The sequence below is a fragment of the Pelophylax lessonae genome (assembly GCF_965119305.1).
Source record: "Pelophylax lessonae genome assembly, chromosome: 4".
Classification (NCBI taxonomy): Eukaryota; Metazoa; Chordata; class Amphibia; order Anura; family Ranidae; genus Pelophylax; species Pelophylax lessonae.
Genome location: NC_138771.1, coordinates 579,297,881 through 579,310,031, shown reverse-complemented (window position 1 = coordinate 579,310,031; position 12,151 = coordinate 579,297,881). Strand labels below are relative to the sequence as shown.

The 12,151-nt window shown below is 51.5% G+C and overlaps 1 protein-coding gene across 2 annotated transcripts in view; it reads left to right on the top strand.

The window, feature by feature from the left end:
- Window positions 1-4,519: 4,519 nt before the first annotated feature.
- The window catches only part of MAP2K7 (mitogen-activated protein kinase kinase 7), a 60,540-nt gene continuing 52,908 nt past the window's right edge, over window positions 4,520-12,151 (top strand). The window contains exon 1 of one of the 2 annotated variants that reach the window (XM_082255505.1): window positions 4,520-4,715. In XM_082255505.1, coding sequence (XP_082111631.1) covers window positions 4,598-4,715 — 118 coding nt within the window. In that variant the 5' untranslated portion in view covers window positions 4,520-4,597. The remainder of the gene's footprint in view (window positions 4,716-12,151) is intronic. The other variant, XM_082255506.1, reaches the window with a different exon arrangement.

Genomic DNA, 12,151 nt, shown 5'->3' with positions numbered 1-12,151 from the left:
GAAACAGATGATAGTGGACGCCGCTTTTAGTGTGCGTTCCACTGCCGATTCAGGAAGTAAACCAGGAGTGACGATGCGTCCGAGCCGGAACCAAGGGGGGTCACCTGTCACCTTTGAGCACCTTGAATTGAATATCTGCACTCAAGCACTTTTTTGGGATTTTAATCACTTTTATAAGGACTATTTATTTTTGATGTTATTCATACCAATTTGTATAATTTATTTATAATCAATTTTATTCATTCCATATGCTAGCGCTGTTTTTAATTTTAAATTTGGCCATACATTCAAACATCTGCCACATACCAGACCAAGATGCTTCGCTGCACAATGCCAGACTTCCTTTGGGCTCACTCCGGCATCTTCCATCTTGCTCTTCCACACACGTGTCTTCTCAGCTACACCCAACGGCGGAAGTGACGTCACAGCTCCCTTCCTCTGTTCCCGGACGCGACTCCGCCCACTTCCCCAGACTAGCTGATTCTCCGGCAGTGGCTTCTCCTGTGAGGCAGATCTCTTTGGCGTGCTCTCTCTTGCACAGTGCAGTAACCCCTTCGCTGCTGCCATAACACTACCCAGCCTGCACGAATGGTACTGCAATGCACGTTGTGTTCCCTGCTACAGACACACATACATCTGCCTCTTCTGTCTGTACTTGAGCTCCGGTTACACCTTTTTGTTCACATGTCAGCTGAACTCCCTCAATGCTACTGAAAACTGCCCTGCTTTTACCGACTGCATAGCAGACAATTTCTTCTACAGCACGTGTATTGACACAACCCTTGACGCGCCGATCCCTGCTTCCCAGGTTACTGCTTTCTTCACCATAACTTGAAAGCACACTTGCACTGATCCCTGTAAAGCAGACATTACTTTCTTCCACAGTACAATACATCCTTTCTTCGCTGACTCTCCAGCATTTTACAAAAGAAGACATGGCATTTCTTGGGTATATATTCAGTCGTTGCCATTAGCAACCACTGCTGTAACTCAGAGGAAGATTCCGAACAAGCCCCCAAATGTAGCACTGTCCCCATAGGGCTTGCTGTGTGAGGACGTCTTGGGCCTCTCTCTGATTAGCTTGTAGACAGTCACTAGGGGATTTTTCACACATCAATCCTTACTCCCATTTGCTCGTTACTCAATAAACAGTCCAGGGGATTTGGTTTTATATTTATTGTGGAACTTGGATGGGAGAAGGGAATAGTGGGATACTCCAACTGAACTATTCACAGTAGATAAGGACAACTCTCACTTGGCCTCACCAGATTATTTGTGGAAGCAGACACACTGCCTTAGCCATACTGCCATTTGTATGGAAGAATTAAGTCTTCTTGCGCTCTTTAGCAGCAGACTTGATGCAACTACTCAGGACGCTCCCTAGTAGAGTTGAGCGAACACCTGGATGTCCGGGTTCGGCGGGTTCAGCCGAACTTGAAAAAAAAGTCCGGGTTCGTGACCCTAACTTAACCCGAACTTTACCCCGATCCCGAACCCCATTGAAGTCAATGGTGACCCGAACTTTTGAGCACTAAAATGGCTCTAAAAAAAACATGGAAAGGGCTAGAGGGCTGCAAATGGCAGCAAAATCTTCTTAAGAGCATGGCAAGTGTTCTGCAAACAAATGTGGATAGGGAAATAACTTAAAATAACATAAAAAAACAGAAATTTTTTTTATCTTGATCTAGGAGGACGAGGCACCTATTGGAGTAGGAGGTTGAGGTGGCGGTGGATGTGGCGGCGTACGTGGAAGCGGCGGTGGAGGAGGACGCGGTAGCCAACACTGGTTTTTGTTTTTAATTTTATTTCTTTTTAAATTAGGGTACACCCCAAAAGAGTGAGAAAGATCAAAAATATAACAATGGCTGGGTAAGGCCAGTATACATGTCTATTCTGCACAAGGTATAGAAAAGTCCTGTGGGATCCATGCCTGGTTCATTTTAATGAACGTGAGCTTGTCCACATTGGCTCTGGACAGGCGGCTGCGCTTGTCTGTGAAAACGCCCCCAGCCGTGCTAAATACCCGTTCAGATAATACACTGGCTGCAGGGCACGCCAGCACCTCCAAGGCCTAAAGGGCAAGCTCAGGCCATGTGCCCAATTTGGAGACCCAGAAGTTGAAGGGGGCAGACCCGTCATTCAGTACGTGTATAGTACGTAAGGAACGGTAAGGAACTGTATATTGTATATGGTAAGGAACGGTGATGGCGGCGGGGGGGCTTTTTTCCCCCTTCTGGGTTGAGTCTGGCCTTGGAAAAGGTATGTGTCCCTGGTTGTGGGCCGGGCTCTTCCAAAGCTGTCTAAGTTCTGAGGCCTTCTGGTATGGACGGGGCTGCACTGGTTTTGCCTGGAACTGGGATTCTGAAAAGCCTGTGGTGTATGTGCCCCTGGAGTGGCAGTCCAGGGGTGCCATAATTCACAGTGGATTGTCGCTCTTTTTTTGTTTATAACGCAAAAAATAAAAATAAAAATTGCACAGGTGATCAAATACACCAAAAGAAAGCTCTATTTGTGGGGAAAAAAGGACGTCCATTTTATTTGGGTACAGCATCGCACGACCGCGCAATTGTCTGTTAAAGTAACGCAGTGCCGAATCACAAAATATAGCCTGGTCATTAAAGAGGTTGTAAACCTATATATATATATATATTTTGTAACCTGAAAGAGAAACACATAATGAGCTAGTATGCACCGCATACTAGCTCATTATGAAATACTTACCTTAAAACGAGCCCCTGCCGTGCCGCCTGCTTACCTCTATGATGGGCGACATGTCCAGTCGCCTGTCTTCCGGGATCGCGGCATCCGGCCATCTGATTGGCCGGAGCCGCGGTGACGTCACTCCCGCGCACGTGCGTGGGAGCCGACGGTCACGGCACGGGGCTCTGCAGAAACGGCACCAGCAGCCGTTCCTTCAGAGCGCATGCGCCAGTGATGTCACTGGCTGCATGTAAGGTAAATATCTCCTAAACGGTACATGTTTAGGAGATATTTACAGTACCTATAGGTAAGCCTTATCATAGGCCTACCTATAGGTACAAGTGTCAGAGGGAGCTTTACTTCCTCTTTAACCTCTTTACCTCCGCTCACATGGAGGCTACTGCGGCACTTTGCCACGATCCCGTCCAGCGACGTAGACCTATGTCGCTGGACTCCTCCCCCTGTAGGCGGCGCTCACGCGCCGCCGGAGGCGCGCTCCCGCTGTTTTCATTCACAGCGGGAGTCGGGCCAGTGGAGGAGCAGCGGCGATCGCCGCTGCTCTTACCCGATCGTCGGGGATCGAGTCTTGAGATCCGCCCGCTGTGTGTAAACACAGCGGGCGGATCTCCATAGTGACAGGGAGTGACACATCGGAGTGTTCAGCATAGCTGAACCTGCGATCTGTCCCTGTCTCACAAAGTCACCTCCCCCCCCACACGTCAGTAAGCACCAGGCATACATTAACCCCTCCCTCTCCAATAAAATTAACCCCTTCACTGCCAGTGTCATTTTTACAGTAACAGTGCATATATATAGCACTGATTACTGCAGTAATGTCACTGGTACCCCCAAAAGTGTCAAAAATGTCAGTCAAGGGTGCGATCTGTCCGCCGCAATGTCGCAGTCCAGCAAAAAAAATTGCAGATCACCGCCATTACACGTTAAAAAAAAAAACACCAAAAATGACAGAAATCTTTCCCGTAGTTAGTAAACGCAATAACTTTTGCGCAAACCAATCAAAATACGCTTATCGTGATTTTTTTTTACCAAACATAGGTAGCAGAAAACAAATTGGCCAAAAATTTTAAAAAAATTTGATTTTTACATTTTTTTGGGGGGGAATTTCATATAAAAAAATGTGAAAAATATTGTTTTTTTTTCAAAATAAACGCACTTTTTTTGTTTATAGCGCAAAAAGTAAAAATCGCACAGGTGATCAAATACTATCAAAAGAAAGCTCTGTTTGTGGGGAAAAAAGGACGTAAATTTCGTTTGGGTACGGCGTCGCACGACCGCGCAATTGTCAGTTAAAGTCGCACATCGCCGAATCGCAAAATGTGGCCTGGACGTAAGACAGCAAAATCCTCCGGTGGTAAAGTGGTTAAGCAGGAAAATCTTCCAGTCCAGAAGTGCTTAAAATGTTTTTTTTTATGACATGTAAGTTCCCAATAAATAACTACAACAAAGGGGCTTCCAGTCACTTGTAGAACAATATACAGCCACTTAAAGATTTGCACTATAAGTATTAAAATAGTGAAATATTCCCACATCAAATGCAGATACTGAACTTTATTATTAGCTAACAATTTACACCGTGACCGGAGCTTTACTTGGCCAAAGAACACTCTCCCCCACCTCAGCTACAGCCTATCAGCAACAGCACGCATGCGTAGTACACGGACTCCCTCGGTCGAAGAGGAGTCTTTGACATGCGCAGTACGGAGGCAGCGGGAGCGCGCCCGCTCCGCCAGCTGTCAGTCTCCCCCCCTCTTCCCCCAGCGATGTCAAGCTGTCGTCTGTCAGGGCGCCGCGCATGCGCAGAGCCGATCTGTCAGTCTTCCTCACCCCCGCGCACGCGCATTGGCCTGTTTGTTTATTATTAGTGCGCGGAGGGAAGATGGCGGCGTCCTCCCTGGAACAGAAACTCTCTCGTCTGGAGGCCAAGCTGAAGCAGGAGAACCGAGAAGCCAGGAGGAGGATCGAGCTGGAGATCAGCCCGCAGCGTGCACGGCCTAGTAAGGACGACAGAGGGGAGGGGAAAGGGCAGCAGGGAGTATGGAGGGCCCTGTGTGGGGGAGGGGGGCAGGATGCTGGGGGCCCCTCCAGGTAGGCAGTCTGACATCTGATGGAGCCCCCCTGGCTGATGAGTGGAGTCAGGAACTCTGTTCAAGGACTGGCTGTGTGCTGTACATGGAGGAAGGGACAGGAGAGGGGGCTGGAGTCAGACATGGCCATTACAGGAGGGGTCCTAGGTGGGTGGAAGGATAGGAAGAGCACTACACAGAGATCCTGGGGGGAGGTGAGGACATGGAGGTAGGTAGAGGGATGGTGAGATCAGGGGTGGGCACTACACAGAGAGCCTGGGGGGAGGTGAGGACATGGAGGTAGGTAGAAGGATGGTGAGATCAGAGGTGGGCACTACACAGAGATTCTGGGGGGAGGTGAGAGCATGGAGGTAGGTAGAAGGATGGTGAGATCAGAGGTGGGCACTACACAGAGATTCTGGGGGGAGGTGAGAGCATGGAGGTAGGTAGAGGGATGGTGAGATCAGGGGTGGGCACTACAGAGATCCTGGGGGGAGGTGAGGACATGGAGGTAGGTAGAAGGATGGTGAGATTAGGGGTGGGCACTACACAGAGATCCTGGGGGGAGGTGAGGACATGGAGGTAGGTAGAGGGATGGTGAGATTAGGGGTGGGCACTACAGAGATCCTGGGGGGAGGTGAGGACATGGAGGTAGGTAGAGGAATGGTGAGATCAGGGGTGGGCACTACAGAGATCCTGGGGGGAGGTGAGGACATGGAGGTAGGTAGAATGATGGTGAGATCAGGGGTGGGCACTACACAGAGATCCTGGGGGGAGGTGAGGACATGGAGGTAGGTAGAAGGATGGTGAAATCAGGGGTGGGCACTACACAGAGATTCTGGGGGGAGGTGAGAGCATGGAGGTAGGTAGAAGGATGGTGAGATTAGGGGTGGGCACTACACAGAGATCCTGGGGGGAGGTGAGGACATGGAGGTAGGTAGAGGGATGGTGAGATCAGGGGTGGGCACTACAGAGATCCTGGGGGGAGGTGAGGACATGGAGGTAGGTAGAAGGATGGTGAGATTAGGGGTGGGCACTACACAGAGATTCTGGGGGGAGGTGAGAGCATGGAGGTAGGTAGAAGGATGGTGAGATTAGGGGTGGGCACTACACAGAGATCCTGGGGGGAGGTGAGGACATGGAGGTAGGTAGAAGGATGGTGAGATCAGGGGTGGGCACTACACAGAGATTCTGGGGGGAGGTGAGAGCATGGAGGTAGGTAGAAGGATGGTGAGATTAGGGGTGGGCACTACACAGAGATCCTGGGGGGAGGTGAGGGCATGGAGGTAGGTAGAGGAATGGTGAGACCAGGGGTGGGCACTACAGAGATCCTGGGGGGAGGTGAGGACATGGAGGTAGGTAGAGGAATGGTGAGATCAGGGGTGGGCACTACACAGAGATCCCGTGGGGAGGTGAGGCCATGGAGGTAGGTAGAAGGATGGTGAGATCAGGGGTGGGCACTACACAGAGATCCTGTGGGGAGGTGAGGACATGGAGGTAGGTAGAAGGATGGTGAGATCAGGGGTGGGCACTACACAGAGATCCTGTGGGGAGGTGAGGACATGGAGGTAGGTAGAAGGATGGTGAGATCAGGGGTGGGCACTACACAGAGATTCTGGGGGGAGGTGAGAGCATGGAGGTAGGTAGAAGGATGGTGAGATTAGGGGTGGGCACTACACAGAGATCCTGGGGGGAGGTGAGGACATGGAGGTAGGTAGAGGGATGGTGAGATCAGGGGTGGGCACTACAGAGATCCTGGGGGGAGGTGAGGACATGGAGGTAGGTAGAAGGATGGTGAGATTAGGGGTGGGCACTACACAGAGATCCTGGGGGGAGGTGAGGACATGGAGGTAGGTAGAGGGATGGTGAGATCAGGGGTGGGCACTACAGAGATCCTGGGGGGAGGTGAGGACATGGAGGTAGGTAGAGGAATGGTGAGATCAGGGGTGGGCACTACAGAGATCCTGGGGGGAGGTGAGGACATGGAGGTAGGTAGACTGATGGTGAGATCAGGGGTGGGCACTACACAGAGATCCTGGGGGGAGGTGAGGACATGGAGGTAGGTAGAAGGATGGTGAGATCAGGGGTGGGCACTACACAGAGATTCTGGGGGGAGGTGAGAGCATGGAGGTAGGTAGAAGGATGGTGAGATTAGGGGTGGGCACTACACAGAGATCCTGGGGGGAGGTGAGGACATGGAGGTAGGTAGAGGGATGGTGAGATCAGGGGTGGGCACTACAGAGATCCTGGGGGGAGGTGAGGACATGGAGGTAGGTAGAAGGATGGTGAGATTAGGGGTGGGCACTACACAGAGATCCTGGGGGGAGGTGAGGACATGGAGGTAGGTAGAGGGATGGTGAGATCAGGGGTGGGCACTACAGAGATCCTGGGGGGAGGTGAGGACATGGAGGTAGGTAGAGGAATGGTGAGATCAGGGGTGGGCACTACAGAGATCCTGGGGGGAGGTGAGGACATGGAGGTAGGTAGACTGATGGTGAGATCAGGGGTGGGCACTACACAGAGATCCTGGGGGGAGGTGAGGACATGGAGGTAGGTAGAAGGATGGTGAGATCAGGGGTGGGCACTACAGAGATCCTGGGGGGAGGTGAGGACATGGAGGTAGGTAGAGGAATGGTGAGATCAGGGGTGGGCACTACACAGAGATCCTGGGGGGAGGTGAGGACATGGAGGTAGGTAGAGGAATGGTGAGACCAGGGGTGGGCACTACAGAGATCCTGGGGGGAGGTGAGGCCATGGAGGTAGGTAGAAGGATGGTGAGATCAGGGGTGGGCACTACACAGAGATTCTGGGGGGAGGTGAGAGCATGGAGGTAGGTAGAAGGATGGTGAGATTAGGGGTGGGCACTACACAGAGATCCTGGGGGGAGGTGAGGACATGGAGGTAGGTAGAAGGATGGTGAGATCAGGGGTGGGCACTACACAGAGATTCTGGGGGGAGGTGAGAGCATGGAGGTAGGTAGAAGGATGGTGAGATTAGGGGTGGGCACTACACAGAGATCCTGGGGGGAGGTGAGGGCATGGAGGTAGGTAGAGGAATGGTGAGACCAGGGGTGGGCACTACAGAGATCCTGGGGGGAGGTGAGGACATGGAGGTAGGTAGAGGAATGGTGAGATCAGGGGTGGGCACTACACAGAGATCCCGTGGGGAGGTGAGGCCATGGAGGTAGGTAGAAGGATGGTGAGATCAGGGGTGGGCACTACACAGAGATCCTGTGGGGAGGTGAGGACATGGAGGTAGGTAGAGGAATGGTGAGATCAGGGGTGGGCACTACAGAGATCCTGGGGGGAGGTGAGGACATGGAGGTAGAGGGATGGTGAGATCAGGGGTGGGCACTACAGAGATCCTGGGGGGAGGTGAGGACATGGAGGTAGGTAGAGGAATGGTGAGATCAGGGGTGGGCACTACACAGAGATCCTGGGGGGAGGTGAGGACATGGAGGTAGGTAGAGGAATGGTGAGATCAGGGGTGGGCACTACACAGAGATCCTGGGGGAGGGGGGGACATGGAACTACTTGGAAGAGTGCTGGATCGAAAGGATGGTCACTCCAAAAAATGATTTGGGGAGGTGGGAAATGAAGGAAGATGGAAGTCTGGAGAGCTCAGAGTAGGTCCCTTTTAGGAAGAACATTGTGGAAGGGAGAAATTGGAGGTCGGTGGAAGGATGGTAGCTTTGCTCTTTACAGAAAGAGCTCTGGACAGATGAGGACATGGCAGAGTGCTGGCCTCATGGATGGTCATTGCAGAAAGAGCCTGGAGGGAGGTGAGGACATGTACTGTCATGAAAGAGTTCTGGACTCCAGACTTGGGGAGGTTGGAGATGAAGGAACATGGAAGGATGGAGTAGCTTTGTTCTATACAGAAATAGCTCTGGGGAGGTGAGGACATGGAGGTAGGTAGAAGGATGGTGAGATTAGGGGTGGGCACTACACAGAGATCCTGGGGGGAGGTGAGGACATGAAGGTAGGTAGAAGGATGGTGAGATCAGGGGTGGGCACTACACAGAGATCATGGGGGGAGGTGAGGGCATGGAGGTATGTAGAAGGATGGTGAGATCAGGGGTGGGCACTACACAGAGATCCTGTGGGGAGGTGAGGACATGGAGGTAGGTAGAAGGATGGTGAGATTAGGGGTGGGCACTACACAGAGATCCTGGGGGAGGTGAGGACATGGAGGTAGGTAGACTGATGGTGAGATCAGGGGTGGGCACTACACAGAGATCCTGGGGGGAGGTGAGGACATGGAGGTAGGTAGAAGAATGGTGAGATCATGGGTGGGGACTACACAGAGACCCTGGGGGAGGTGAGGGCATGGAGGTAGGTAGGATGGTGAGATCAGGGGTGGGCACTACACAGAGATCCTGGGGGGAGGTGAGGACATGGAGGTAGGTAGAGGAATGGTGAGATTAGGGGTGGGCACTACACAGAGATCCTGGGGGGAGGTGAGGACATAGAGGTAGGTAGACTGATGGTGAGATCAGGGGTGGGCACTACACAGAGATCCTGGGGGGAGGTGAGGACATGGAGGTAGGTAGAGGAATGGTGAGATCAGGGGTGGGCACTACAGAGATCCTGGGGGGAGGGGAGGACATGGAGGTAGGTAGAGGGATGGTGAGATCAGGGGTGGGCACTACAGAGATCCTGGGGGTAGGTGAGGACATGGAGGTAGGTAGAAGGATGGTGAGATTAGGGGTGGGCACTACACAGAGATCCTGGGGGGAGGTGAGGACATGAAGTTAGGTAGAAGGATGGTGAGATTAGGGGTGGGCACTACACAGAGATCCTGGGGGGAGGTGAGGACATGGAGGTAGGTAGAAGGATGGTGAGATTAGGGGTGGGCACTACACAGAGATCCTGGGGGAGGTGAGGACATGGAGGTAGGTAGAATGATGGTGAGATCAGGGGTGGGCACTACACAGAGATCCTGGGGGAGGTGAGGACATGGAGGTAGGTAGAAGGATGGTGAGATCAGGGGTGGGCACTACACAGACATCCTGGGGGGAGGTGAGGCCATGGAGTTGGGTTGAAGGATGGTGAGATTAGGGGTGGGCACTACACAGAGATCCTGGGGGAGGGGGGGACATGGAACTACTTGGAAGAGTGCTGGATCGAAAGGATGGTCACTCCAAAAAAAGATTTGGGGAGGTGGGAAATGAAGGAAGATGGAAGTCTGGAGAGCTCAAAGTAGGTCCCTTTTAGGAAGAACATTGTGGAAGGGAGAAATTGGAGGTAGGTGGAAGGATGGTAGCTTTGCTCTATACAGAAAGAGCTCTGGACAGATGAGGACATGGCAGAGTGCTGGCCTCATGGATGGTCATTGCAGAAAGAGCCTTGAGGGAGGTGAGGACATGTACTGTCATGAAAGAGTTCTGGACTTAAGACTTAAAGTGATTGTAAAGTCTCGTTTTTTTTTTTTTTTTTTTCAATAAAAAATATCAAACATGTCATACTTCCCTCCTCTGTGAAGAGGTTTTGCACAGAGCAGCCCCGATCCTCCTCTTCTTGGGTGCCTCTTCTGTTCTCCTGGCCCCTCCCTCCTGTTGAGTGCCCCCATAGCAAGCAGCTTGCTGTGGGGGCAACCGAGCCGAATCACAGTTCCCTGTGTCCATACAGACACAAAGCTGCGGCCCGGCCCCACCCTCTCTCTCCTTATTGGCTGCCTGACTTTGACCGCAGCGGGAGCCAATTGCGTCGCTGCTGTGTCTCAGCCAAATGGGAGGTGGAGCTCTGGACGGCTGAGACACTTGTGGACTTTGCTGGAGAGAGATGGCTTAGTTAGGAATTAGGGGGTGCTGGGGAGGCTGCTACACACAGATTTTTTTATTGTAATGCATTAGGATAAAAAACCTTCTGACTTTACAACTCCTTTAAGGAGGTTGGAGATGAAGGAACATGGAAAGATGGAGGACTCAGGATTGGTCTCTTTAGAAAGAGATTGTGAAAATGAGGGCATGGAGATAGGTGTAAGGATGGTAGCTTTGTTCTATACAGAAAGTGCTCTGGGTGGTGAGGACGTGTAGAAACATGGAAGGATACTGGACTCAAGGGTCATCATTAAAGAAAGAGCCTTGGGAACATGGAAGGATGAAGGGCACAGAGTAGGTCCCTTTTAGAAAGGATATTGTGGAAGTGAAGACATGGAGGTGGGTGAAAGGATGGTGAGATCAGGGGTAGACTCTACACAAAGAGCATTGGTGGAGGTGAGAGCATGTCATGTCATGGGCAAGTGCTGGATTTAAGACTTGGGGAGGTTGGAGATGAAGGAACACGGAAAGATGGAGGGCTCAGGATTGGTCTCTTTAGAAGGGACATTGTGGAATTGAGGACATGGAGGTGGGTGGAAGGATTATAGCTTTGCTCTGTACAGAAAGAGCTCTGGGGAGGTGAGGGCATGTATTGTCATGGACGCGTGCTGGACTCAAGGATGGTCATTGCAGAAAGAGCTTTGGGAAAGTGGTAGATGTGGGAACATGGAAGGATGGCGGGCTCAGAGTTATGCCCCATACACACGTGCAGATTATCTGAAGACTTTTGTCTGCAGACTTACCAAAACCATATAATATGAGGTCAAATCTAAACACTTTCAATTTGTATGCAACCCGGCAGGCCCTTGCACTACATAGAAAAGGTAAGTCTGCAGACAAAAGTCTGCAGATAATCTGCACGTGTGTATGGGGCATTAGAAAGGACATTGTGGAAGTGAGGACATAAGATAGGTAGAAGGATGGTAAGATAAAGTGTGGGCGCTACACATAAAGCCTGGGGGGAGGTGAACACATGGAGCTACTTGAAAAAGTGCTGAACTGAAGGATGGTCATTGCAAAAAAAGATTGAGGGAGGTGGGAAATTAAGGAACATAGAAGGATGGTGGGCTCAGGGTAGGTCCCTTTTTTAAAAGGACATTGTGGAAGTGAGGACTTGGAGGAAGGTGGAAGGATGGTAGTTTTGCTATATATGGAAAGAGCTCTGGTAGATAGATGAGGACATGGCAGGGTGCTGGCCTCAAGGATGGTCATTGCAGAAAGAGCCTTGAGGGAGGTGAGGACATGTATGGCGCTTTTCCACTGCATGGAACCGAACAGTTCGGCTCGCTTTTGTGCTTTTCCACTGCTGGTACCGCATGGTATGGTGAAGGAACAGTTCGGTACGGTACGACGGTGCTTTTTCACTACATGGAACCGAACGGTATGGCTCTCAAAAACAGTACCACCTCGATTGTGGTTCCAATAGGTACCATACCCGGTACCATATCCCACAATCCTTTGCATGCAGTCACTACTAGCCACTGATTGGTCAGAGAATCCCACCCACCCCGTTGTTATACCACCCCCTTAACTTTAGTACTAGTTT